This window comes from Perca flavescens, chromosome 18 (genome assembly GCF_004354835.1).
Source record: "Perca flavescens isolate YP-PL-M2 chromosome 18, PFLA_1.0, whole genome shotgun sequence".
Taxonomy (NCBI): domain Eukaryota; kingdom Metazoa; phylum Chordata; class Actinopteri; order Perciformes; family Percidae; genus Perca; species Perca flavescens.
The window spans coordinates 14,402,903-14,427,392 of record NC_041348.1 but is presented as its reverse complement, the minus strand read 5'-3'; the positions used below and the strand labels follow the sequence as shown (position 1 = coordinate 14,427,392).

Genomic DNA, 24,490 nt, shown 5'->3' with positions numbered 1-24,490 from the left:
CAAACATCATGAGCTCTGTCATGACTATAGTTGTTTAGTTAGGGGTATGTGGACAATAATTCACCAGCCTGTAATACAACCTTTTTTTTGTCAATTGATTAAAATAGTTTTGGGGTAAAAGGTAATGCGAGTTTGGAGAGAACACATTTTGTGTTACTTTAGAGTCTTTAGAGTATTTTGAATGCCCATCGTCTGTCAATCAAATCAAATAAAACAAAGTCATACAATGTGTGTGATGCGTGGCTCAAACGTTCGCAAAGAAAACAACCTATGAATGCCTGCAACGTCAGGCACTATTGTTAGCAATCAGCCAATGAATGACATTTGGAGGCGGGAGAACATGGCAGGAACTCAATGTACAGCAGTTAGCTAGTTAGCTAGCTTGTGAGGGTTGAAACTGTAACAAAACATCAGTTTATTAAGAAAATAAAGAATGTTTACATTCAACCGAAAGCCTGTTTATTAACGTAATAAAACCGTATTCACGTTAACTCGTGTTTAATTTCCACCATTAGTAGAAAGGTGTCGAGAAAGATGTGTAGTCAACGTTAGCTCAAAAATGCTAATGACTGCAGCTTGCTAACTTAGCTAACAAGTAAACATGCTGCATCAAGTAGCCTTACACACTCGTACACTTCGCTAGAAGTTACTAATAGACAGCGTGGCGAGAGGATCATTAGCTACTTGTGGACTCAAACAGCAGGGATGAAGAAGTGGAACTGGCAAGAAGGACAGCGACCGTACAGGCGACGAGGTGCTGGTCAACGCCATGGTTGGTACAGAGGCAACCGGCAAAGGTCAACACAGGATGATCAGTGGTATGTTAAAGGACATGTTGACCCATGGCTAAGTTTAAAACTTGTGATATGTGTCTGAATCAATACGGCCCAGCACAGGCAGTGTTGGCAACGACTGTAAGAGTGGTGTTCTGTTCACAGGTCTGGACATAATGATGCAGGGCCATCATTTAGAGCATCTCAGAGGAGAAATGAAAACCAGTCTGCGTCTGTCTCGTCGTCCTCCTCATCTTCCTCTTCTTCCTCTTCTTCCTCTAATAAGACCAGCAGCGCTGCACCAGGTCAGTACCACACATCAATGTTCTCCATTATTGAACAAACATTAGTTCTCCGGTGTTCAGTCATGAGCCATACCACATAACAAGCGCTGTTTTGTTAGTGATGGTAAGCTGTCAGAGGAAGTAAATTCAACAGTTGGTGCCCACATGAAGACTTCATCAGAAAACACTGCAACACACAATCCTTGCAAAACAGTAAATGGTTATTCCTAATGTAAACAAAATAACCTGGGGTGTAAATTGAATAGCAAGAAGACGAGATGTCCATGCTTAATTTTTACCACCTATTATGTTGCCAGAGCTGCCTGGTTTCTACTTTGACCCGGAGAAAAATCGTTACTTTCGCCTGTTGCCCGGACACAACAACTGTAACCCGCTGACCAGAGAGCAGTTGCAGGAGAAGGAAAGAGAGAAACAGAGAAACAAGATGCTCGCGGAGGATGAAAAGCCCAGAAAAGTGAGTCTGTTGTCAGACCTTGTCAATCCTTCTTTAGCTTTTAGCATTATGATGTTGTTTCTTGTGCTTGAAGCTTCAGTTATACTTTTTCCTCACCACATGCTTGGGTTTCATACTTTTTTATATATTATCTTCTTAATAGAAAGCACCAAGAACAGGACTGAACTCTTCGCTGCTGCTGCAGAAAAGACACCTTGGCATGTTACCAGAGAACTCCTATTGCAGGTACAGTACCACTCTGCTGTGTGCATGTACATACACAGAGGACATAGAGCTGTTTCTCCTTGTACCCTATCCACATTGCAATACCCACAGCTGCAATACATTACAGCAAACAACCCCAGCAAAACACAGTCTAACTATAACGATAATCAGTTCTGTATGTGTAGAGTGAGTTTTCTTTGAAACTTTGCCGGCCCACTAATAATGATGCTAATCAATTTTGACATGGATTTGAAAATAGTCCGAAAAAGAAACATGCTAAAACATAGTTAAATATTGTTCTGCCTGACAGTTTCAATTGTATAAATTAAATTCACACACAGTAACCCAAATGATTTTTGTTCGTCCTTTTGCCAAACCTGTTTTTTAATACATAAATACACAGACACACATGGTCAGATATTGGTTTTGGTTTGGGGAATTGTTTGCAGATGTTTCTCATCAGTGTTGACCTGGTTACTGTGTGTCTCCAGGCTGGTCCATGAGGTGAAGGTCAGTGGAATGAGACGCCACAAACTAGAGATCCAGAGCACGGACAACAGCAACCCCAACACTGACAACTTCCGGCTCATAGTGGTGAGAACGCACACAAAACACGCTAGGGCTAATACAATATTGCAGTCGTAACTATGATGCACTGTAAAAACACATTTCAGAGTTGGAAAATCACGAGAATAATTTCTTGTAGTGTACTTGCTGGTCTGCATATCCTCTTTGAACTCCATCCTCCCTCCTCTTCCTCGTCTTTCTCAGGGGGACTCTGCATGTGAGCGAGTGTTCACAGTCAATGATGTATCACACGGAGGCTGCAAGTACGGCATCATGAACTTCAGCAGCAGCAGCCGGGGATCTCTGTCTGTGGAAATGTGCGACAACCTCTACTTCACAAATCGCAAGGTGGGAGTGTTTGGCTGGACCAGTGACTCTGAATGTGTAGACATTTTATGTTTTTCACTTCCACCCTACATTTTGTGGAAACCTTTTATATTGTATTATTATATTATACTATATGTATTATTATATATTTTAAATCCCGTAAGCTAAAGGGTCGGCTTAATGCGTTTCAGGTGAATTCCATCTGCTGGGCCTCGGTCAACTACCCAGACTCCCACGTCTTGTATCCTTCTTCAGCTTTAGTAGTGCTCTTAGTCAGCCTACATGTCCTAAGACACTGCCTGTATTTCCCTTGACTGAGCTGATTGTCAGGCTGTGTCTGGTAGGAGCGGCAGACACCCCCGGCTGCGTCAGTTTACTTCCTGCTTCCCTCTTCAGCAACTCCAACCCAGGTTGTACTGAATAGAATCCTCTCAGGTTTCTTACGCTATTTAACACGTTCACATTAAGCCGCCTACACACGATCCGCGGTAGAACCGCGAGGTAGGGCGCAGAGCAGAGAGGCAAAGCGCAGCGCAAATATATATTTATATGTATATGTATGTATGTATGTGTATATATATATATATATATATATATATATATATATATACATACATACATACATACATACATACATACATACATACATACACGTTCTGGAACTGGTTGCATCTTGAAATGTCAGCGGCAACAAGGTCAAAGTTGAAATAATTTGAACTGGCACCGCTTTCCCCATAGGAAAACAAGGGAGCGGCGAGCGCAGAGCAGTTTTGCCGCAGATCATGTGTAGTCAGCTTTTAGGCTATTATATTTCATTATGGTTAGAAGGTGGATTTTGACAGCATGGTATTGGTATTGATGAAGCCTTCCGAAGTAATCAGAATAATTCATTATGACCCATTTTAGTTCATTAACCCTCATTTGGCTTTTAAGTTCCTGAATTTGTAATTAACTTACAGTATATGTCTGCAGATTGATAGTAATATATAACATATTTCATGTTGGTATTGTTTGTTTACCTCCCCATTTTAACATTTCTTCTCTCTCGTCCATCCTCCTTTCCTCAGACCAGCCCGGGATGCTGTGTAGCTTTAAGATATCGTCAGCCTGGTCTTGTGCTTGGTGCTTCAACCCCCAGTTTGACAAGACGTTTAGCACTGGTCTGTCCAGCTGTCATCATTTGTTTTGCAACCCATGATCAAATATGATATTCATAAACCAATAATCGTAGTCATTAGCTTCTGTAGAGCTGTGAGTTTGTTGGCTTAGCTATAGTTTTGGGGTGTTAAATCATACTCAATTTGTTGAGCTACACCAACACATGCTTGCTTTGCAATACAGAGTAACCTGGTCACTTATTATTGTTTTAGTTTGTTAAAATAACAAATGACACAAATGGATCTAGAAAAGAGGGCTTGTTAATTGAGGGGACAAACATTTCCTCTTCACAAACGTATGAATCTAAAATAATTCTGTGTTTTCGCATGTGTTGGCAGGCCTGTCTCGTAGAGTGATAGTGAAAGATGCAGAGACGGGCCGAACGCAGACGTACAGCACCGGTAGCGATGTCTTGGCCCAGCAGTTTGCCCTTAGGGTGAGTCATCGGTTACATTGAAGTGATTCAAGCATGTTTGAGTTCACTTGTACCATGCTGTAGTATGGACTTATCTTCGTGTGGCTAAGCGCAATGTAAGAAAGAAAAGCCAGGCCAAGAAAGTAAAATACCTCCTTTTTTTTTTTTTGTCTTAGGTCCCCGTTCTGTTTAACGGTTGCCGATCAGGAGAGATCTTCAGCATTGACCTGCGGCAGCGCGGCGGGCGCAGGGATCAAAGCTGGAAAGCCAGCCGCTTCCATCAAGAATCAGCCATCACCTCCGTACGCGTCCTGCAGGATGAGAACTACCTGCTTGCTGCCGACATGCTGGGCCAGGTCAGGTTATTGGCTTGAAAAATGTGATTTTTTTTTTGTGGGTCATGCAAAAATTGAGCTCTAAATGACTAGTATTTTAACTATGTTATGGTCCAGAGATGAGGCTAATGACCCCAAGATAAGAGATAGAAAATAACTAAAAGAAAGATTAACCCACATGGATTTTATTACTGCTTTAGCTTTGTGTGTTTTCTTCATTTATGCGCAGATTAAGCTGTGGGATGTGCGAGTGACTAAGGCAGTGCAGGAGTACAAAGGGCACTATAATGAGCACGCCTACCTTCCCATCCACGTCAATGAGCCTGAGGGGCTTGTGTTGGCAGGTAGGAGAGGACACCACACGCTCAACATACTGTTGTTGAAAACTTTCACTGTCTTAATCAAAGAAATACCAGGCTTCACAGTTACTATGCCCTGACGTACTTAATGTAAGTCAACATGGAGCCAGTTGCAGATAAAAAAATAAGCTATGGCCAGATAAGGTATTTCAGAGAGAGTTTGAGAGATCTGAAACCTGCCAAAGATGTCTCATGTCTTACCCAAGGTGCTTTCCAACCCTGATTGGAAAATTTAAAACACTAATTTTGCATCCCCCCCCCCCAATCCTTTGTTTTCCTTCCCCAGTCGGTCAGGATTGCTACACAAGGTTATGGAGCCTAAAAGATGGCCACCTACTGAGGACTATCCCATCCCCCCACCCGACCGCAAACGACCTGATCCCGAGCGTGGTCTTCTCCTCCAAGTTGGGCGGCTGCAGGGGGCTCCCCGGCCTGCTAATGGCCGTCAAACACGACCTTTACTACTTCCCATACAGCACCGACTACCAGGAAGGAGGAGAGCAGCCGGCCAGCTATTAGGAAAATGAAGAATGCTTCTTCTCGCAAATCATTCTTAACCCTTGTGTTGTCTTCCCGTCAAAACACTTATTTTTTTCCAGTTTGTTTTTGCTTTTTCCAACGTTTTAAATTGTTAAATTTTTCTTCTACACATTTTCAGCGCTTATTTCTACGTCCCATATTTTCTGATATAAAACAAAAATTGAAAATGGGTCAATTTGACCCAAAGTCAACACAAGGGTTAAGACAAGGACACCATCTTTTTTTTTTTTTTTTTTTTTTTTTTGGCCAAATGTACGGATGGAGTTATATTCATATATAAAATCTATAGGTATTTTATAATTGAAAGGGTTCGGCCACGTGTGCAGGTCATTTCCACCAGGTTGCAGTGAACTTTTGATTGGGAAGATGACCTTGGAAGAATTACATTGAAGTCTCAGGGGAAAGTTATTTTTTGACCCACGTGTTTGTGCCAAAAGGAATTAGAAGTGCTATATACACACAAGTGCACACAATTACTACAATTAAAATTTGTGTAACCTTTACACAAAAGTGCTCTTACTTGTGACATAATTGACCATATGATTTCTAATGTAATTTAAGATGTCTCTGATCTGAATTTGAAAAGAATGATACTGCGTTTATACTATAAATCAGTTTATAATTGCTATTATTCTAAAAAAAAAAAAGAGAAAGAAATGGTTAACACAGTGATCTGTTGCATTGTATTTGCTCCTAAGTGACACACACCGACTGAGTTTCTGCAGTTTAATACATAACGGTATGAGCATACATGAATGTAAAGGTATTGATTTGTTCTTTGTGATATTCACTGAACATCTCTCACTGAGATATGGACAGTGATTAGATAGTTCACTGATTCAGGTCCAAGTGTTATTTCAGCTTATTTGTGAAAATGGTAACCAAACCAACTCTCCTAGTCAGAACCTGATAGGAAAAAAAACCAGATCAATACAGTCAAAAAGCCTATCTGCATCATTATATGTTGTATTTGTCAGATAATTGTGTGGGACAGTCTCAAAACGTTGTCCACTTGGTGCTCCTAGCTAACTAGCTACACAGCCTGAGTTGACAGAGTAAACGATTACTCTTCTAATTATTTCCTGGTTTGAGGGGCCAGCCTCAAAGATGGTTTCAAGTCTTCTCTGTTCCATATTGCTTCTGTGAGCCAGCCACTATAAAAGCAGTTGCATTTCATTCCACTGCAGTCAGATTTGTCTTGTTGGATAACAGTTTTAACATTTAAAAAAAAAACGAGGCCATTTCTTTCTTCCTATTTAAGTAAACTGTTTTCCCATATATGTATATTCTATGCAAAATAACAAGGTCGACAGCATTATTAAGGCTGTTCTATTATCTACCCATTCAAATGGACAAACAACCACAAAGCGTTGAGAGATGATGTAAGAAGTTAATACTGTGTGATTCTGTAAGTCGGAATGCATCGCGGACCGTGCTACAATACATGGCTTCCGATTGTTCTGATCCTCCTGAAGCCAAAGAGTGGCAGGAAAGATAAAGCTTGCAGGGCTTAAAGCGCAACTCTCGCCAAAATGCAACCTAGGGTCTTTTTGTGAATGGACCCGAGTCAAACTTTTATTTAAAAGCATAATTAGGACATAAACGCCACTTTTAAGATTTACAGTATTTTCGTTTTCGGTCAAATGGACTTTTGAATGGGAGTGCTAGGGGCACTTCTATGATCGCATCAAAATCGCTATTTTGAAAACACTAAGAAGGCTCGACACAACGTGAAACTTTGCTCCAAGTATCACCAGGGGCTCTACACGTGAACTCAGCATTGAGAACATTGTTTACACAGAGTTTAAAAGGTTAAAAAGGTTTTGAACAACGCACTTTAGCAGTTGGTTTATCAGCTTGCCACAATCTTGCCAGTCAAAAAGTGTCTTAATCTTAAAAGTGGTGCTTCCGTCCTAATTATGCTTTTAAATGAAAGTTTGACTCGGGTACATTCGCAAGAAGACCCCAGGTTGCATTTTGGCGAGAGTTACTTTTAAGCAGAGGAAAACTACTGTGAATTTATTGTGGTGGATATTATTTTCAGATTTTCCTTTGTTCCCTATAAAGCCAGCCCTAAATGCTATATCCAGGGCTTCTGCAGAAACAATCTTAGAATAAAAGTTTTTACGCGGAATCAGTTTAAGGTGCTCAGTCAGTAATTCTATTGTAACTGTTCACCCATGTAGCCCCAGACTACAAAAGGTGCTAATAGTACGGGTGTGTCACACCGGGAGGGATTGTCAAGGGAGGGGGAGGGGGAGTCACGTGCATCATTACTTAAGTTTTAAAGGATCAAAAGGGTACATGGGTATTTACCTGAACTTAATTGCAAGCAAGCACGTACAATACTCACTTTTATAAAACGCTGTCAAGTTCTCACTGACTGGTATTCTTCACAGTGTCAAATATAGGCATATTAAAGTGAAATAGCATCAGGGGACTGACGTGAAGTGAGGATGGCATTAAAAAAAAAAAATCCAATAAACAGAGTCCAACCTGCCACAGGACAGTCTAGTGGCAGCCAAGAAATGCCACTAAAGAGACGAAAGGAAACTGAAGCCTTAAAACCAAAATGTTGTCAATTCCAGTTTTCGCAGAGGCCAGCTTCCTTAACCGTCCCCTCTCTGCCTCCCGCTCCTCGTCCTGCTAGAGCTCCCCGGGTTTCTGGTTGCAGCCGTTGCAGACCCTCACGGGGTGGTCCCAGCCGCGGGAGGGCACGGCGCGCCGCTCCTGAGAGCAGTCGTCACACACTCCCTGGCCACAGGCGCGGCAGTGGTGGATGGAGAGACGTGGGGAGAACTCCCTCTGGCACTCGCTGCAGGAGTGGATGTCCTGATCCGGGACCCAATAGGCCGGCCGAGCTGCGTCCTTCACCAGGCCTGGAAGCAGCGGTTAATATTAGGGCTCAACAATTTTGGAATATAATCTTAATTGCGATTTCTTTTTACCAATATTTTGGTTGCTATTTAATATTAGGGTCACCAGAGGCCAGGCCTCACGATACGATATTATTGTGATTTTGAGCAATATACTGAAATGTATTACCTTTTTTTCCAAACTTCCAAATTTTTCCCCAATTTTAAATGATGTCCCCAAAAGGAAACTTTGTCAACATTTGTTTTATCTAAAAAGATACATTTCTCTGTTTGTTTATCTCACTCCAGTTTTATTGCTGCAAAATGGGATTGTCAAGCAGACAAACTGACCAGCACATATATAATACAGAGTGTCTATTTGCACCCCCGGTACGAATAGCCTCGGCCACACAGCTGAGCTATTCACACCCGAAATTAAGGCGGACGTTTATCTTCCATGACCGCAGAAACCAGAAACTGGCATATTAGGAAAGTTTTGTCTCTAAAGTTTATAACAATTTAATTTCTAGCGGAAAATGGATACTACAGTTGCGCTTTCTGTCTTCGGTGAAAGCATACATCCGTTAGTTTGTTAGTACCTATTTTTTGTATACAGTATGGTTACCTAGCAACCGAAGTTTGAAGACACCACGTGGTAAACAGTTGTACATCTGGCTGTAACAACTGTTAGGTGAGTGGTTAGAACACTGAGCATTGGTCGGGGAGTCTGGAGTTTGATTCCCTGGTGAGGCGATCTTATTTTTTTAAATTTTGGATTGGATAATTTGCGTGCACTTGCGCAAGTCAGGGCCCGCGAACGCAAAATTGTTTTGGCAGGGTGGTAGGGGAAGACTCATGAATATGCCTGCTCTGGTTGGGTTGGTTAGGTTTAGGCAAGAGGAGTGGGATTGGTTATGGTTAGGGTAAGAATGTCAGGGCGATAATATTCCAAAAAAGTAATACGTGAGTAGTATGGATAACTGTGTAAATATATGCCAAGGTACTGTAAATGCACAAGGGTGCAAATAGCATACATTGATATTTGTGCCAGACGGGGTATTAATAGAACACATTGCTCTGTGCACCGGCAGGGCACGAATAGCATTAATTTATAATTGCACCAGGGTACGAATAGCATACACTGCTCACTGTACCAGGGATGCAAATAGCCTCACCCTATATAATAATAGATGGATACTTGGCGTCTGTATCGATACAGTACTGCCACGGAAAACATACCATGCTGTATCGATTTATTACCCCCCCCCCCCCTATATGATATGCGGTTATTTTTTTAAGCGTGAGGCAGTTTTGGCACAAAACCTGACGCATCTTCTTTTTTGAAGCCAAAACTGCCACATACAACTGAGTTACTGTTCCTTTTTGACACTAAAGTTTCCGCAGCGTCAGGCTCTGTCAAGGTAAGGTTGACGCTTGATTCGAGCCTTTGCGATTTAAAAGAAATCTTCTTTGAATATATTATTGCTAACGCAGTTATTCTTTCAGCCCTAGTTAATATGACTGTTGATCAACAGCTGGGGTAGTTTCAGTTAGAAGTGATCTTTGTTTGTGTTGTTTTGATCATCATGTCGGCGGATGTAATGCTCACCGAGAGGTATGTCGATGGCACCGACTACAGCTCCTAAAGTGTTCTGAACCGCCTCCCCAACCTTCCTGGCTATCAGGGTGCCTCCCTCCTCCTCCAAGGCGGCATCCAGTAACTCTGCAAAAGGGGAAACATGCACACGTGAAATCAGGCACTCACAAACGTTTAAACTGATATCACGTTGAATATTGCGAGAGGGATTTACCGGTTGGGATTCCCCTGTTGTGGAAACACGCGTCGCAGACTCGGACAGGTGCGAGGCCCCAGCCCCTCTCCGGGACCAGACGAGTCTTTGAGGAGCAGGGGTCACAGAAGCCCTCTCCGCAGGCCCGACAGTGGTGCTTGGTGTCGTTGGGCTGGAACTCTTCCCCACATTTATGACATTTCTGCAACACACACACACACGCACACGCGCACACGCGCACACGCGCACGCGCACACGCGCACACGCGCACACGCGCACACGCGCACACACACACACACACACACACACACACACACACACACACACACACACACACACACACACACACACACACACACACACACACACACACACACACACACACACACACACACACACACACACACACACACACACACACACACACATTTCAGCAACAAGGTATACACAGTACTTCCAGTTGTCACACTGTAAATAGAATTCCATAGAGTATAAGATTTTTGGGGGGTTTTCACCATCAAATCCTGTCCATATTAGGAACACCATGTCTGGTTTCACAGGTGTGTAATAAATAAACAGCCTGGGCATCCATTGTCCGTTGGCCTGTCGTGGGTAAAGCCCTGCTTCTCAATGGAAGTAGGATCTCTATTTCGCTCACCACTGCATCTAAGGAACAAACGTCCCTCTTTGAAAGAAAATCTCCGTTTTAAATTGTTGAATTATTGAAAAGCTGACAGCTGATTCTGCAGAAACTACCATTTAACTGTTACACAGTTGAATTTAGTTTATTATAGGATCTCTATGAGCTGGGCCCTAAAGCACAGCTAGTCTTCCTGGGGGTCCACTTAGAAAAGCCAAATACGTGAAGTAAAAAGGCAAAACCCCCGAGCTTGAGCTGTGTACCAAGTTGAATTTGATGGAAATATATGACGCATGGACTCTAGTGGACTTTATTTTCTCTTGGCAGTCTGAGGTTGGAATGTGTGAGAAGAAAAGTGAAACTCTAGTACAAAGTTGCATGTACTCATGGTTCGGTTTCTTTTTTTAAAGATTTTTTGTTGTGTGGCATTTGTAGGCCTTTATTAGATAGGACAGCTTTAGACGTGAAAGGGGAGAGAGAGGGGTGGACGACATGCAGCAAAGGAACGCAGGTCGGAATCGAACCCGCGACCGCTGCATCGAGGACTAAGCCTCTGTATATGGGCGCACGCTCTACCAGGTGAGCTACCCAGTCGCCCTCGGTTCAGTTTCTTGAATCGACAATTACACTCTCAGTGTAGAGCTGCAAAGATAAATCGATCAGCTGTGAACTATTAAATGAATCGGGAACTATTTTGATTATCGATTAATCGGTTTGCGTAATTTCTTAAGAAAGAAAAGTTAAATTCTCTGAATTTAGCCCTATATTACGGGTGTGAATCTCCACCGGTCTCACGATTCAATTTGATTCCGATTATCCTGTCAATGATTCGATATCGCGATGCGCCACCTCCTCACATGTATTATATATTGCGACACATGGTTCTGAACGCAGCAGACAACGGACAAAAGGCAAAACCTAAAAAAGCAGCGAATGGAAAATCAAAATCATCGAGCAACATCATAATCGGTTATTGTCTGTCACTGCATCGATGCAGAATCATCCACGTCCGCATCGCGACGCATCAATGCAATGGTTCATTTTGTGCAGTTTTAGACACGTACCAGGATAAGGGAGTTGGGTTTCCAGTAGGTGGGAGCGATCTGGTCGGTAAGCCAGGAGGTGACTGCTTTGGCAGGCTTGACGCTGAGTTCAGACACTGACTGAGAAATGTATTTGACTCCATCCAGCAGCCTCTGGGCAGCATTGTTGTTGTCTTTCAAAAAACCGTCACACTGAAAAGAAAGGCAAGAAGAGAAGAACATACAAAAAGATACAAATTAATACACTTTCCGTTGTACCCGCATCATACTGTAACTATATATTGTAATATAATCTTAATTTTATAATATAATCCTAATTTTAGAGTTGTGTACAGTACACAGTTACAGTAGAGTATTTTAGTGTGCGATTAACCATCGTCACTGAAAACTGACCACCACAGAGAATGCCAGAAATCCAATCATTTAGGCAGTAGCATTATTTGTGCTTGGCATTTATGCCTCTATACTCAGCACTTTTGACTAAGTATGCATACGTCATCAGGATTTCATGAAAAAGGTCATAAACCACATTTTGCATTAGTTTTCTGGGCATCAACATACAGTACAACTGACTTGCAAGAATATACTGCACATGCAGCTCGCAATAGATGTGACAACATTGATTCAAGTTAAAACCTTTGAAATCTTGGCTTGCAACTTTGTTTAATTGGTTTAGGCAGAATCTCATTTAGGCTGTTCCACTGTGGCCTTACCCCAGGCCAGATGTGCTGGATCTCTGTTCTAACCACTGTTTCCACTGGGTCCTGGTTTCCATACCAGTACTGTCTGCTTCTGTAGATCACTGCACAGTTGGGGCACTCAATTACATACCTGGACAAAGACAAAATAAATCTCAGTTCCAGTATGAAGGGGACAGATTCTATTGCCTCTTGGTCTTGCAATACATTTCTCTATGCACGCTCTGTTGTTATAATTGTGAACTAATAGCAACTAACAAGTAGGTTGATCACACTGTGCTCGCAAAGGAAAGCCATTTCCAGTCATCTTCCAAATGGTTGCGTTGAAGCTGGACTCACCCAGACCAGGCGTAGATGGCCAAGCCAAACCACGGTGAGTCAGACGAGGCCGTCGTTTTGGGAACCACTACTACCTCCTTCCCGCCCTCATAGCAGGCCTGAGAAGTTCAGAACAGACATTCAGAACCTAGTCAAGCAGGAATACTTTAACATATACTGTACATATCTGGCATTTTGGACTTGTACTTGCCTTGCAAGTGTAGATGCGGTTGTCATACTGTGCAGAGTAGCGGCAGCGGTGTTTGGCTTCGTGGTCGAGTCCCTCCTTTAGGTGATTCATGCTTCTCTTACAGCCTGAACTGAAAGTCAGAGACAAAGGCCAGAATATTTAAGGGATGTATTAATGTTGATTCTTCACAAAAAAAACACACTGTTCCTTATTCTTATACTTATTCATTTCATAATTATCTTGTTAACAATGTTGTCATTTATAGATCCAGAGAGACACGTACCCACAGCTGAGGCAGAGGCTAGAGCAGGTAAAGTACTCATCTGGAAAGAATGAGTTACTGGCCACGTACTCTTCGGAAATCTCCCCGCTAAAGCGCTCGCTCAGAGCCTGAGGGAAGGAGCCGGGAGGAGATGGAGGGACAGGAAGAGTCAGTAACGTTCACTGTAAATATTAGGGGTCGACCAACACTGGTTTTTCAGGGCCGATATCGATACCTATTATTATTAGTTAATAAAACCGATAACTGATATTTGGAACCGATATGCATTTACAGTAAATATGTTGATCATTTAGTCAAAATTGACATTTTGGAATGTTACAAACTTCCAACACAAAAGTTTGTTTAAATGCTTTAAGCAATTATTTAATAAAACTGAAACTTTAAAAACATAATACACAGTCAAAAAAGATGAATAAATAAAAACTAAAATAGCTTCCTGAAGTTTTAGCATGCTAACAGTTTGTTTGCAGACTGCTCAGAGAGCTGTAGTGGAGCCTTTTTAATTAATTAACTTTATGGGTTATCGGTAAAATAAAACACTGATACAGATAATCTGCAAAATTGCCCAATAACAGCCCCGATAATCGGCCAGGCCAATTATTGGTCAATCAATAGTAAATAATAACACATTCTAATACGCACTTCTTCGTACAATCAAGCATCACTACCTGCAGAGCCTTGTAGATGACACTGGCAGAGCGTGGCGAGCGGGTGGTGTTGTTGTCCAGCTGTTGCTCCAGGCTGCGCAGCAGGCCGCTGAAGTCTGTGGGAGGGTTGTAGGTTCGAGTTCCACGGTACTGGATGGAGCTGAACGCTTCTGGAAACAGACCCAGCTTCCTGAAACGCTCCTGGAGAAGACGCTCGGCCGACTCGGATGGTTTGTCTAGAGACGGAGAACAAACAGTCACAGAGAGGAGAAAGAACATTCAAAAATAAAAAAATCTTATCCCAGTCATGTTTATTAAATTCCAACAAAGGAAAAAAGGGTACCTGATCCTAGTAGCTTGGTGTGGACGGTCTCATGGAAGATGATTACAGCAGGGCCCAGAGTGGACAACGGGACGTCCAGACCACAGCGGGTGGTAGTCGCTTTCAGCTCCCTGGTGAAATGTTTAAGGTAGGCATCTGATGCATCACCAAGGAACTTGAAGAGATCGTCATGGAGACGGTCGGCATGGGTTCGGTAGATGACCACATCACAGATAGCCAGGACTTTGAGGAGCAGGCGTGTTCGCTGACCCTGATTAGCTCCTGAAGAGTGAAAACAACGCAGTGGTAAATGTGTGTTCATTGAGAAAAACAGCTTCCCACTAGACCCTGTTTATTTCGTGATAATACGCTAATCCATTGTTAGTCCCATACCAGCCCCAAGCAGTCCTTCTGTGTCGATGACTACCACCCGGTGTACAGGGTCCATAGCCGCCCACACACCCACAGTGCAGGACTCTTGGGTGGGTGAGGTCTTGAACACTTCTCGTCCAAGGAAAAACGTATGGTTCAGGGTGTGCGACTTGCCCTCCCCAGTGTTTCCAAAGATGGAGACCACTTTGAGGAGCTCGTCTGACCTGCAGCCCAGTCTGCTCACAAAGTCGTCCTCATCCTTCACCTGAGAATCCACACATGATCAGCCCCATCATCGTCATAACCTCCTCACGATGAGGTGCTACCAAATGATTAAAACGTGACTTTAAAAAGATATTTACCTGCATCTCCTCCCTCTCGTCCACCAATAGGAAGCTGCACACCTTCTCCAGCTCGCCTTTCAGGATCTCCATCTGTGACTCCCCAGCACCCGGGCTGTTATCCTGGGGAGCTTTGGCAGGGGGGTATGGTGTCAGAGGGTGCTTCCTCTTGTTGACTCCGCTGTGGGTGCGTTTCTGGCAGTCCAAACACAGGTTGATCTTACAACCCTGGCAGCGCACCAGCGCTCGGAGCCGTCCACCATTGTAAGAGCAGCTGCTGTCCCCTTTGCACGAGTCACAGAAAGGAACGTGGCCTGGTGCAATCCGAACCCGGTCGTGATTCCTCATCCGCTCCTGGCGATGGAGCTCCAGTTCACAGCGGGCACACTGCAAGCTGCCGCATTCATCACATTCAAAGGCAGCCTCATCGGAGCCCCCACAGGCGTAGCTCTCCTGACAGCCTAAGACTGTGTTCATTCCTTTATCTACAGCTGGACCTTGACCGCTCATCTCAAAGCCGACAGGCCAGGGGCTTAGTGAGAGTAACTAGGGTTGCAAAGGCAATGCAGCGGAAGACACAATGACTCGTTTAAGCAAATGCCTACGACCAGATGTGATGTAACCTTGTTTGTTCAAATGATCCCAAAAGCCATTTCACTCACACTGTCATAAAGTAGCCTATTATGATGTTAAGCCGAGGATCCAATTACTGCTTACTATTAAGGGTATTCACTCGGTAGTAAAGCAAGACCAGGCAGCAATTTCAAACACTTGTTCAGAATAGTAATTACTTTATGTTTGGCACAACGGTTTGCTAGTGTAGCTAACAGAAGCTGCCTTGCATCTCTTGTCTTGTTTTGGTAATGTTGCTGCTTAGTTGTCGATGCTGCGTTGCTATTTAAAAGTAGCCCGGTATGCTCGTCGTGTCTAAAAAATAAAAAAATACGTTCTCAAATTCAGTAATAAATAGCTATGTTTATGTTATCAATCAATAACGACACAAAGAGACACACTGAAGAAACAAACAACCTTCGTTTCTATCGACTGACCTAGCTGTGGCTTCCAGTCCGACGGACGACGACTTACTAAAATGCTGCCTCAACAGTCTAAAACTGGACACGTATACTGTCTAGCACCACACCGCCGACTGCCACATAATAGCAAACGTTGTTGAAAAGGTTAGCTAGCTGAGCTATTCTGTGTCAGACCCTTGTAGATGTTGTTGCTTTTACATCAGCTGATCGGCTTGTTTTTATCCAGAGTTCAAAAGTCATAAAACAGAATGCATTTTGGGAAATGCAGGATTTGGGAGTTGCAAAGAAAGACGAGGATTACATCGCAATTATAACTATTTGATAGTACACACACGAACTCATACTCTTGAAATGGTTTCTAAAGGTAGTTTGACAATAGCTACCTGCCTAGTTAAACAAATAAATGTGGATGAAGACGATGCTACTAACCGTTGCCCATAATGCTTTGCACCTTCCAGCTGCTGTGTTCACTTGTATTTGTATCCGGCGTACACCAAAGCTTACAAAGTTAGACGGAGATAGCAACTGATATTAGTACACACCGTGTTACAACTAATTTCGGCGTCATACGTGTTTTATTACTAAGTAAATTGAATATTTAATTCACTTTGGTTGTTGTTAACCAATACATTGATGTTGTAAACACGCAGAACGACGGTTATTTTAGTTACTCTAACAACATCCAACCGAACAACCCGGTGTATGTAACGAGTGCATCTAATGTGAGAATTGATTGTTGTGACATCAATTCAGTTGTCCTGCGAGTATTCAGTATTTTTGCCTCACTTTTTTTCTTATATAATATTTAACTTAGCATCGTATGTATGTAACGTTATGTATGTATGTAATTATGCATGTATAATTTCCCGTCTAAGAAAGGACTACTTCATGATTTTAAATGCGACTGACCTTGCCTGTTCACAGATAGCCAAAGCTAATTCAATGTTAACCGGTCTTCAGTATTAACTAGCTGGCTAAGCTAACTGTTTCTGCGAGTTCGCTCTTCCTCTCACGTTACTCTCCCGGTATTTGTTGGGTTCATGATGGAAGACGAATCCTTCACTGACATTAATGGCAAAAGCATATCTCTGGACTGTCAGAGTCACTCTAGCCTCTGCAGCGAGTTCATTGTCAGCGTCCCCAAAGTGTCCATCGGCAAGGTGATGGTGTACACCTGCTGCGTTTGGCTTTTGGCGTACGCTGTGTTCTTCTTCACAGAGGTAAGACGAATGAGTCCCTCCCAACTGAATCACTGTGTCAAGATCGCTAAATACTAGACTAAAATCATGTCCACAAGTGTTACATCATTGTACTGTGACATGTTTTTACTCCAGCATACAAAATGCGCTGTTTCTGTTATAGTTTGCTATACACGTAGCATTAAGTAAAAGCTAATTATACAATGTTCTAAATCTTTATTACTGTCATACTTTTTAGTGGAGAGAATATTAGTGGTGCTCCCCTTTGATCTGTAAATGTGTATGATCAGAGTATTCTTTTTGTTTTTGAGTGGTATATAACGATTCATATGAACATGTTAACAATAGCAAGATCTTCGTGTGTGTATATATGTCTTTCCTCTCTTGTAGAACACAGCTGTTCTGTCCAGTGCTATATTCATCACCCTGGTTGGCATGATGCTTCACATCCACTTTGTGAAGGTAGACCACGAGTCCCTGCTTGTCATCGGCTCCTTAGGCATACAGGTGTCCTCCAGCTACGCCTCAGGCCGCGAGACCACCACATTCATTGAGATGAGCAAGATCAAGGACATTGTCATCAATGAAGCCATTTACATGGTGAATAAGGACATTTGCATTATAAACATTGTTATTCTATATTATTCATACTACAGTTACGCCAGTTTCTGCTTTTTGTAGGAAGAGCGCATTGACGTTTAATGCTTTTATTTCAGCATCAAATCATCTACTACCTTTGTGTGCTGTTGAAGGAGCCTTCAGATCCAGATGCAGTGTCAAGTGTTGTGCCATTGTTTCAGGTGAGGTTGAATGCACGGTGTACGCATATCCCATAGAGCAACTTGCTTTTGTGTTTTGTTTCTTGTTTACTTCCTGTGTATAGAATTCTAATGCACACAGTGTCATTCACAGTAATCTGTTTCTAAATTACCTTCTTTTCTCATTTTTCAGAGTTCGAAGCCAAGGCTGAACTGCTTAGTGAAAGTTTACAAAAGCTGTCAGGAGATTATTTCAAAGTGCTAATGACATACAAGTCTTACATTAGCGGTGTTTCTGGTCATGCAGTATGCTTTTAATATTTCTTTAAGTCATTTTTATTTTCAATTGATTAAAGCAGGTAGTTTTTTCTTTTGGTACATCTTGATTTAATGTACAGTGTATTTTTCATTATTTTTCTCGCCTGTATGAATGTGAATGTGACCTGTTGTCTGCTGTCACAATGACTTAATATGTTATACTTTGTTGTGTAGTTACTTGCATAATGTGAAAATAGCACTGGTGTTAGACTACTTCTTTAAATCTAAAGAGCCAAACTGTTTAACTGGCATTGTATTTAAAGATAGACATTACCTTTTTAACAGTTTCAATTGACTAATAATGCCGATATCTGTATTTTACAAGCATTCCTACACTGTATTTTTTTATACAAAAATACATTTGATAAACAAAATGAATATTGTTCCTACTGAAATATTTTCCATCACTGGTAGTTGATGTTAACCTGACTCCGCCAGATGGATTGCTTCGCATTTGGAAAACTGAAGCTCGCGAGATCAGGACGGTCTCACGAGGCTAAGTTGATGTATGCTTGGGGTTAATGTTTTTGAGGAGCTTTACTTTCCTTCCCCAGTAGGGGGCAGTACCACACTTATCAAACTTTTGGAAATCAGAATCATGAATCAGTTCAGACAAAAGCACTTAAGATGTACCAAAAACAATACACACTTTTTTAATTAACCCTGTGTAGCATAACGCTAACATGAAAATAGTTGTGTTAAATGTGTAGTGTCAAATGTACAATACATTAGTAAACATAAACATCCACACCTTCCTTAAGTATGTCTTCACTTCCTTATAACTACAGACCCTTTCCAAAAAATTTGAATATCATGGAAAAGTTTATTTATTTCCATAATTCCATTCAAAACGTTAAACTTCCATAGATTTTAGATTCAGGGCCCACAACTTAAACGATTTCAAGTATTTAGTTGTTTATTTGTACATAATTTGGGCTTCCAGCTCATAAAACCCACAAAAACGGGATTTCAAAAAATTAGAATACTGTGAAGAAATCACCATTTACTTAGGATCACATCAAATCAATCAAAATATGGTACTTTCAAAACGATACGTCAATCTTCAATACTTGGTAGGGAATCCCTTTGCCTTAATCACTGCCTCGATGCGCCGTGGCATTGAGGCAATCAGCCTGTGGCATTGCCTGGGAGTTATGGAAGCCCAGACTTGATGCTTGCTGTCAGCTCTTCTTTGTTTTTGGGTCTGGTGCCCCTCATTTTCCTCTTGATAATACCCCATAGATTATCAATGGGGTTTAGGTCCGGCGAGTTGGCAAGCCAGTCAAGCACTGTGATAGCATGGGCATCAAACCAGGTTTTGGTGCTTCTGGCGGTATGGGCAGGGGCCAGGTCCTGCTGGAAGATGAAACCTGCATCTCCATACAGATCCTCAGCAGAAGGAATCATGAAGTCCTCTAAAACTTTCTGGTAGACTGATGCGGTGACCTTGGATTTAAGAAAGCAGAGTTTACCAACACCTGCACTGGACATTGCACCCCAAATCATGACTGACTGTGGATATTTCAAACTGGACCTCAAGCAGCTTGGGTTCTGTTCCTCACCCGTCTTCCTCCAAACCCTTGGACTTTGATTCCCAAATGAAAGGCACACTTTACTTTAATCGGAAAAGAGGACCTTGGACCACTGGCCAACAGTCCAGTCCTTCTTATGGTGATTTTTTTCACAGTATTCTAATTTTTTGAAATTCTGTTTTTGTGGGTTTTATGAGCTGGAAGCCCAAATTATGTACAAATAAACAACTAAATACTTGAAATCGTTTAAGTTGTGGGCCTTGAATCTATAATCTATAGAAGTTTAACGTTTTGAATGGAATTATGGAAATAAATAAACTTTTCCATGATATTCTAATTTTTTGGAAAGGGTCTGTACATATACCTTCATCTCTAGTTGCTCAGGTTGACCTTAGTTGTCATCTTACTTGAGACTGTCAATATACCAGACCTGTTATTTTTTAGAAATTTTACTCAAGGTTACCTCACAGACCAAATGACAGTTTATGTAGGATCAAGATCAGAATGTAATATTTACTACCAGTGGAATGACCCTACAGTTTGATAAGCCCTTAATTCCTCAAATATGGAAGTGCTGATCTGACGTTTTACCTTGTCACTGTAAGAAGTATGATGCAACAAATCCCATCTTGTCTTAGATTATTGCTCAACTTTATTTTTTATCCATTATGTATTTTTTTCACTATTCATTTTAAAAACCAAGCGCTTTTGACATAGAAGCAATGGTTTTTGAGTAAGGAGCTATGTGCCCAGTGCTAACTGTAGAGTTACACTGCTTAAATAAATTGCTATATTAATATATTGAGGTGAGGACAATATAAGCATAGAGGGTGTGTTTATTAGTTTCTGCCTGGAGCAAAATGTTTTTCCTCAAAATGCTTCCTGGTTGTAACTAATTAATAATAAAGAAAGTTTAATAAGTCTCTATTGCCCACAGTTTAAGGTTCAGAGCCCTTGTTTTCAACCCCACTCGGCCTGTGTTTCACCTCCAGGCCTTGTTTTTCCCCCATCCATTCTAATTGTCGATGACCATCTTCAGACCAGTGTGTGAACTCCACGCTCCACCGGCCAACAAGGCAGGAGGGTGTGACTTTCTTGGGGCGAAGCGTTCCGCTGATGTGAAGAGAAGCCCTTTGACAGGATAATAGTCCCTGCTGGAGGTGTGAAATAGCCAGAAACCAGGCCCAGGAGAAAACCTGGGAGTGACACCCCAGGGCTTCTGAATAGGCCTCATAAACCAGAACCCGAAAGTGTTGAGGTTTTTTCAGCACAGTGAGGCTTTCTTCAGAGGTGTGGACTGTTAATTACCTCCGTTTATTGTGGCTGTGATTGCACATTTATTTTTGTGCTTCACCTCCAGTATTTCTGTGAATGATTTGAACTTTAAAAATACCCAGCAATAAATACTGAACTCCTGTTGGTTTTCATTAAATGTGTGTTCAACGTAGGCCTAATTTTTTTTTGTTGTTCTGTGTAATTCAAGCGGTAGATGTGTAAAATCAGTTTAGGGAGTTTTGGGTGTAGGAACCTCATGGTTTAGTGGGAGAGGAGGGATTGGAGAAGCCCTACTGAGATGGGGAGTTTCCCTTTTACCGCCTGCAGTGCACACACACACACCCACTCACGTGTACACATTCAAAGGTTGTGAGGTAAGTTAAAGGAATAGTGCAGCACATAACCACTTGTAAAATGGTAGGCACATTTTGATTACCTCCCACAGAGCCTGGCTAGCTGTTTCTGTCTTCTTCCAGTATGTATGCTAAGCTAAGCTAACCGACTGCTGAGTAACACAAATAAACCATTTTAACCATTTAACCTTTATTATACGTCTGAGAAGGACTTAATTAACCCATTGTACCTTTAGACAGAACTAGGCTGACTGTTTCCCTCCATTTCTTTACGTTTCCAGTTTTTTTAAGCTAAACTAACCAACTGCTGACAGTAGCTTCATATTTACAGTACAAACAAGTTTCAAGTCTTTATTTTCCAGATGCAAAACAGGTGGAGCAGTTGTTGGCAATGTGATTCTCGTTCTCATGCTCCCCCCAACAATGCTCCTACAAAATGTATTAAAGAAAAACACAAGTAAAAATAAGAATCCAAGACATAAAATAGTGCAGAAGTTAAAATCTAGGAATATAATAGAATATAAAATATAAATATATGCTACTGTAGTAGACTGGTAAACTGTAAGAAATACTGTATGTAGACTGCAACAGCAGTGCAGGTAAAAACAGGAAGTAGAAGTAGTATCAAGATAAAGTGTATCAGTACAGTGTGAGCAAAGTTTGCTAAAAAAGGAGAGTCAACACTCTCAGCAAGAAAGCGAATGTTTCCCAAAATGTAAGTCACAAATCTTTCTGTATTTAGCCTTTACTCCAAGGTACATGAAAGGTCTGACTAAATGAATATAACAGAAATGTATATGCATACACCAATAAAGGTTAAATAAATGAATAGTGTGCAAAGGCTTGGCACTTGTCAGTGTTTGTTTGTGTTGTTGTTCTTGTGTAGGGAGTTCTTGGCTGACATATGCGGAAGGAAGGAAGCGTAATGGTATTGTTTGAAATGTGTCGGTTTATCCACTCGACGTACCGGTCCATACAGGCCGGTGTAACTTGATGTCAGTTTAGATTTGAATTTCAAAATCCCTCCCTGCCTCGCTGGTAACATCAGAGAGAGTTTTACCAGTCGCTTCATTCTCCCTCTGCTGAACACATGTACTATAAACTGTGTTGTGGGAGTGTATCCTCCTGGGGGACTGCATTTACATATTACCCTGCAAACCATTTTCTCCATGCAGGATTTCATATCTGTATGTCAAGTTAAAAAGTTATTGGAGGAAAATCAACATTTTGGGGGATTTTGGGCAGGTAATAATAATGTTAGGCTCCATATCATTTTCCTGACTGTTTGTCATTGGAGCTTACCTCAGGGACTCTAACTGCAGAACCTTATTGTTCTTCTCCCTCAATGTTCAAAATGCATCTGATCACCTCTCCGTCCACAGAAATGGGTGGACGGACTAATGCAGCCTATTACTGAAAGAGAAAGCAAACCGTAGGGGAAATGTCTAGAATAAGTGCTTTAAAATGTTGTAGATTTGGCTGTAAAAAAAAAAAAAGATAGTAAAAACAACTGTCCATAGACATGTCCAGATTTTTACTAACACATAACAATACACATTAGTATTTATAGAAGCGCAGTGTACAGAAAACAATCTATTCATGTTCAACAGTCCTCAGCCCCTCCACACTGAACTAGATTGTGTTCACATTAATGACAACCGAAGTGCAGATAAGACTGGGCTGCAAGTTGAGGGATACGCCTGGTCTGCTGAGTGGCATTGCAGAACCGGTCTTAGCACACTTGTCAATGAAACGTTTTTGTTAACATGATACACGACTAAAAGTAAATTGTAGATGCCACAGCTCATTGCAGAAAAAGTCCACAATAGGAAACCAAACGTTCAATTTTAAGCTGCTGGCTTGCAAAAACGTCCCTTCCATCTCCTATTTAAAATATAAAAAGTCCTGCCTTCGTCTCCTCAAATTAAAGCTGGGTGTGCTGCCTGCAATGTTTGTTTTTGTCATACATGGATACTATGAATAAATGGCTCAATAACTGTGGAATATTCGTCTGAGTTGACCATAAAATGCTGATAAACCACTCTGAGGCTTTGACAAGGACCTTGAGGAAAAAAAGTCAAATTTATTGTTAGGTATCGCTTTATGCTCAAAAGACTAGGATATTTATTTAATCCATCTACCCTGTAACTAAAGGCAGTGGCATCGCATTGCTTTTGGTTTCTGCAACCAATGTGATTTATAGTTTTCTTTCTTCAGGGAAAGACTTGAGCTGTTATTTGTTCAGCGACCAGTTTCCTCCCTGGACAGGAAAGTCCGGTGTTGCCCTCCTTCTGTGCTCTGTGTTGAACCTCAGTGTTGAGGCTGCCAAAATGTATTTACCCAAGCTTTTTTTTTTACCTCAACCAGCCTGTTACTCAGTGAAACTTTTAACGACATAGTACATTTACCATTTGGCAAGGTGACAGCCAAGCTCCCTCCTTCTAAGTTTTTTTTTATCTGACAGTCAGTTTTAATGCAAATAATTGAGAAAAAAAAAAAAACTACAATGAAACAAATGAAACTGACTCCTCTCAGGCCACGCCCTGGCTAGCGTCACCTGTTTAGTGTGAGGTAAGTGAGACAAACATCAAGTCGGACCAGCTGGTAGCCGATAAGAGAGCGAGAAGCCTGCTCCACAGGTCTGTCAGGGCAGCTGGCCGCAAACACACATCCGTTTACTCTCTTTGTCTTAGAGAGAAAAGAGTGTGTGTATATGAGCTTGTGTGGTTTTGTGTGTATGTATGAAGGCAGGTCTAAACTGCAATATTTAAACCCTCTGGTCATATTTGTGCTTTTAGTCAGTCTGGAAATAAGTGATTTGATTTTCCTAACATTGTGTGCCCCCTCATTATTTTGCTCTATTCCCATTCTATTCCCATTCCTATATACCACAGCTCCTCCGTTTCTTCATTTGCATTGGTGCCGCAATGTCTGTGACCTGTGATTGAGTCAGAAATAATGTGGTTTGCATACAACTTTAAAGGCAATACATTGAAAAAGGGCCATTGATAAACAAATTTATAGGGGGGTCTTCTTATTTATGGAGTCTTCATGCTAAAGACCACAAACAAACAGCACCAACTTG

The 24,490-nt window shown here is 41.7% G+C and overlaps 3 protein-coding genes across 5 annotated transcripts; 2 read left to right on the top strand and 1 right to left on the bottom strand.

The window, feature by feature from the left end:
• Nucleotides 1-282: 282 nt before the first annotated feature.
• Nucleotides 283-5,515, top strand: wdr21 (WD repeat domain 21). The gene is made up of 13 exons (XM_028605204.1): nucleotides 283-818; nucleotides 939-1,078; nucleotides 1,375-1,532; nucleotides 1,675-1,757; nucleotides 2,228-2,330; nucleotides 2,508-2,651; nucleotides 2,822-2,871; nucleotides 2,961-3,040; nucleotides 3,698-3,790; nucleotides 4,127-4,224; nucleotides 4,380-4,559; nucleotides 4,768-4,882; nucleotides 5,184-5,515. The coding sequence occupies exons 1-13, from the start codon at nucleotides 706-708 to the stop codon at nucleotides 5,414-5,416; spliced, it is 1,590 nt and encodes a 529-aa protein (XP_028461005.1). The 5' UTR covers nucleotides 283-705; the 3' UTR covers nucleotides 5,417-5,515.
• Nucleotides 5,516-7,197: 1,682 nt separating this feature from the next.
• Nucleotides 7,198-16,709, bottom strand: zfyve1 (zinc finger, FYVE domain containing 1). 3 transcript variants are annotated; one of them, XM_028605601.1, is made up of 13 exons: nucleotides 15,986-16,708; nucleotides 14,958-15,330; nucleotides 14,617-14,860; nucleotides 14,245-14,505; nucleotides 13,923-14,137; nucleotides 13,255-13,361; nucleotides 12,993-13,101; nucleotides 12,803-12,900; nucleotides 12,479-12,596; nucleotides 11,787-11,957; nucleotides 10,104-10,284; nucleotides 9,902-10,015; nucleotides 7,198-8,316 (listed from the first exon to the last, which is right to left on the bottom strand). In XM_028605601.1, exons 2-13 carry the CDS (start codon nucleotides 15,282-15,284, stop codon nucleotides 8,084-8,086), a joined length of 2,178 nt encoding a protein of 725 aa, XP_028461402.1. In that variant the 5' UTR covers nucleotides 15,285-15,330; nucleotides 15,986-16,708; the 3' UTR covers nucleotides 7,198-8,083. The 3 variants fall into 3 exon arrangements, with proteins under 3 accessions (XP_028461402.1, XP_028461403.1, XP_028461401.1); XM_028605602.1 differs by having other exon boundaries at nucleotides 16,400-16,708; XM_028605600.1 differs by having other exon boundaries at nucleotides 14,958-16,709.
• Nucleotides 16,449-18,623, top strand: pigh (phosphatidylinositol glycan anchor biosynthesis, class H). Its single transcript, XM_028605603.1, has 4 exons — nucleotides 16,449-17,190; nucleotides 17,560-17,769; nucleotides 17,886-17,969; nucleotides 18,121-18,623. The coding sequence occupies exons 1-4, from the start codon at nucleotides 17,011-17,013 to the stop codon at nucleotides 18,190-18,192; spliced, it is 546 nt and encodes a 181-aa protein (XP_028461404.1). The 5' UTR covers nucleotides 16,449-17,010; the 3' UTR covers nucleotides 18,193-18,623.
• Nucleotides 18,624-24,490: the final 5,867 nt, after the last annotated feature.

Bases quoted from the DNA above. Each gene is read 5' to 3' on its own strand.
- wdr21 (XM_028605204.1), top strand. From the start codon at position 706: ATGAAGAAGTGGAACTGGCAAGAAGGACAGCGACCGTACAGGCGACGA. The intron at 1,533-1,674 runs GTGAGTCTGTTG...TCTTCTTAATAG, and splicing joins AGGATGAAAAGCCCAGAAAA to AAAGCACCAAGAACAGGACT. The intron at 4,225-4,379 runs GTGAGTCATCGG...TTTTTGTCTTAG, and splicing joins CCCAGCAGTTTGCCCTTAGG to GTCCCCGTTCTGTTTAACGG.
- zfyve1 (XM_028605600.1), bottom strand. From the start codon at position 15,446: ATGAGCGGTCAAGGTCCAGCTGTAGATAAAGGAATGAACACAGTCTTA. The intron at 14,138-14,244 runs GTACCCTTTTTT...CTCCGTCTCTAG, and splicing joins CACCAAGCTACTAGGATCAG to ACAAACCATCCGAGTCGGCC. The intron at 12,597-12,802 runs GTGAGTCCAGCT...GTCTTTGTCCAG, and splicing joins GCCATCTACGCCTGGTCTGG to GTATGTAATTGAGTGCCCCA.
- pigh (XM_028605603.1), top strand. From the start codon at position 17,011: ATGATGGAAGACGAATCCTTCACTGACATTAATGGCAAAAGCATATCT. The intron at 17,770-17,885 runs GTGAATAAGGAC...CTTTTATTTCAG, and splicing joins TCAATGAAGCCATTTACATG to CATCAAATCATCTACTACCT. The intron at 17,970-18,120 runs GTGAGGTTGAAT...CTCATTTTTCAG, and splicing joins GTGTTGTGCCATTGTTTCAG to AGTTCGAAGCCAAGGCTGAA.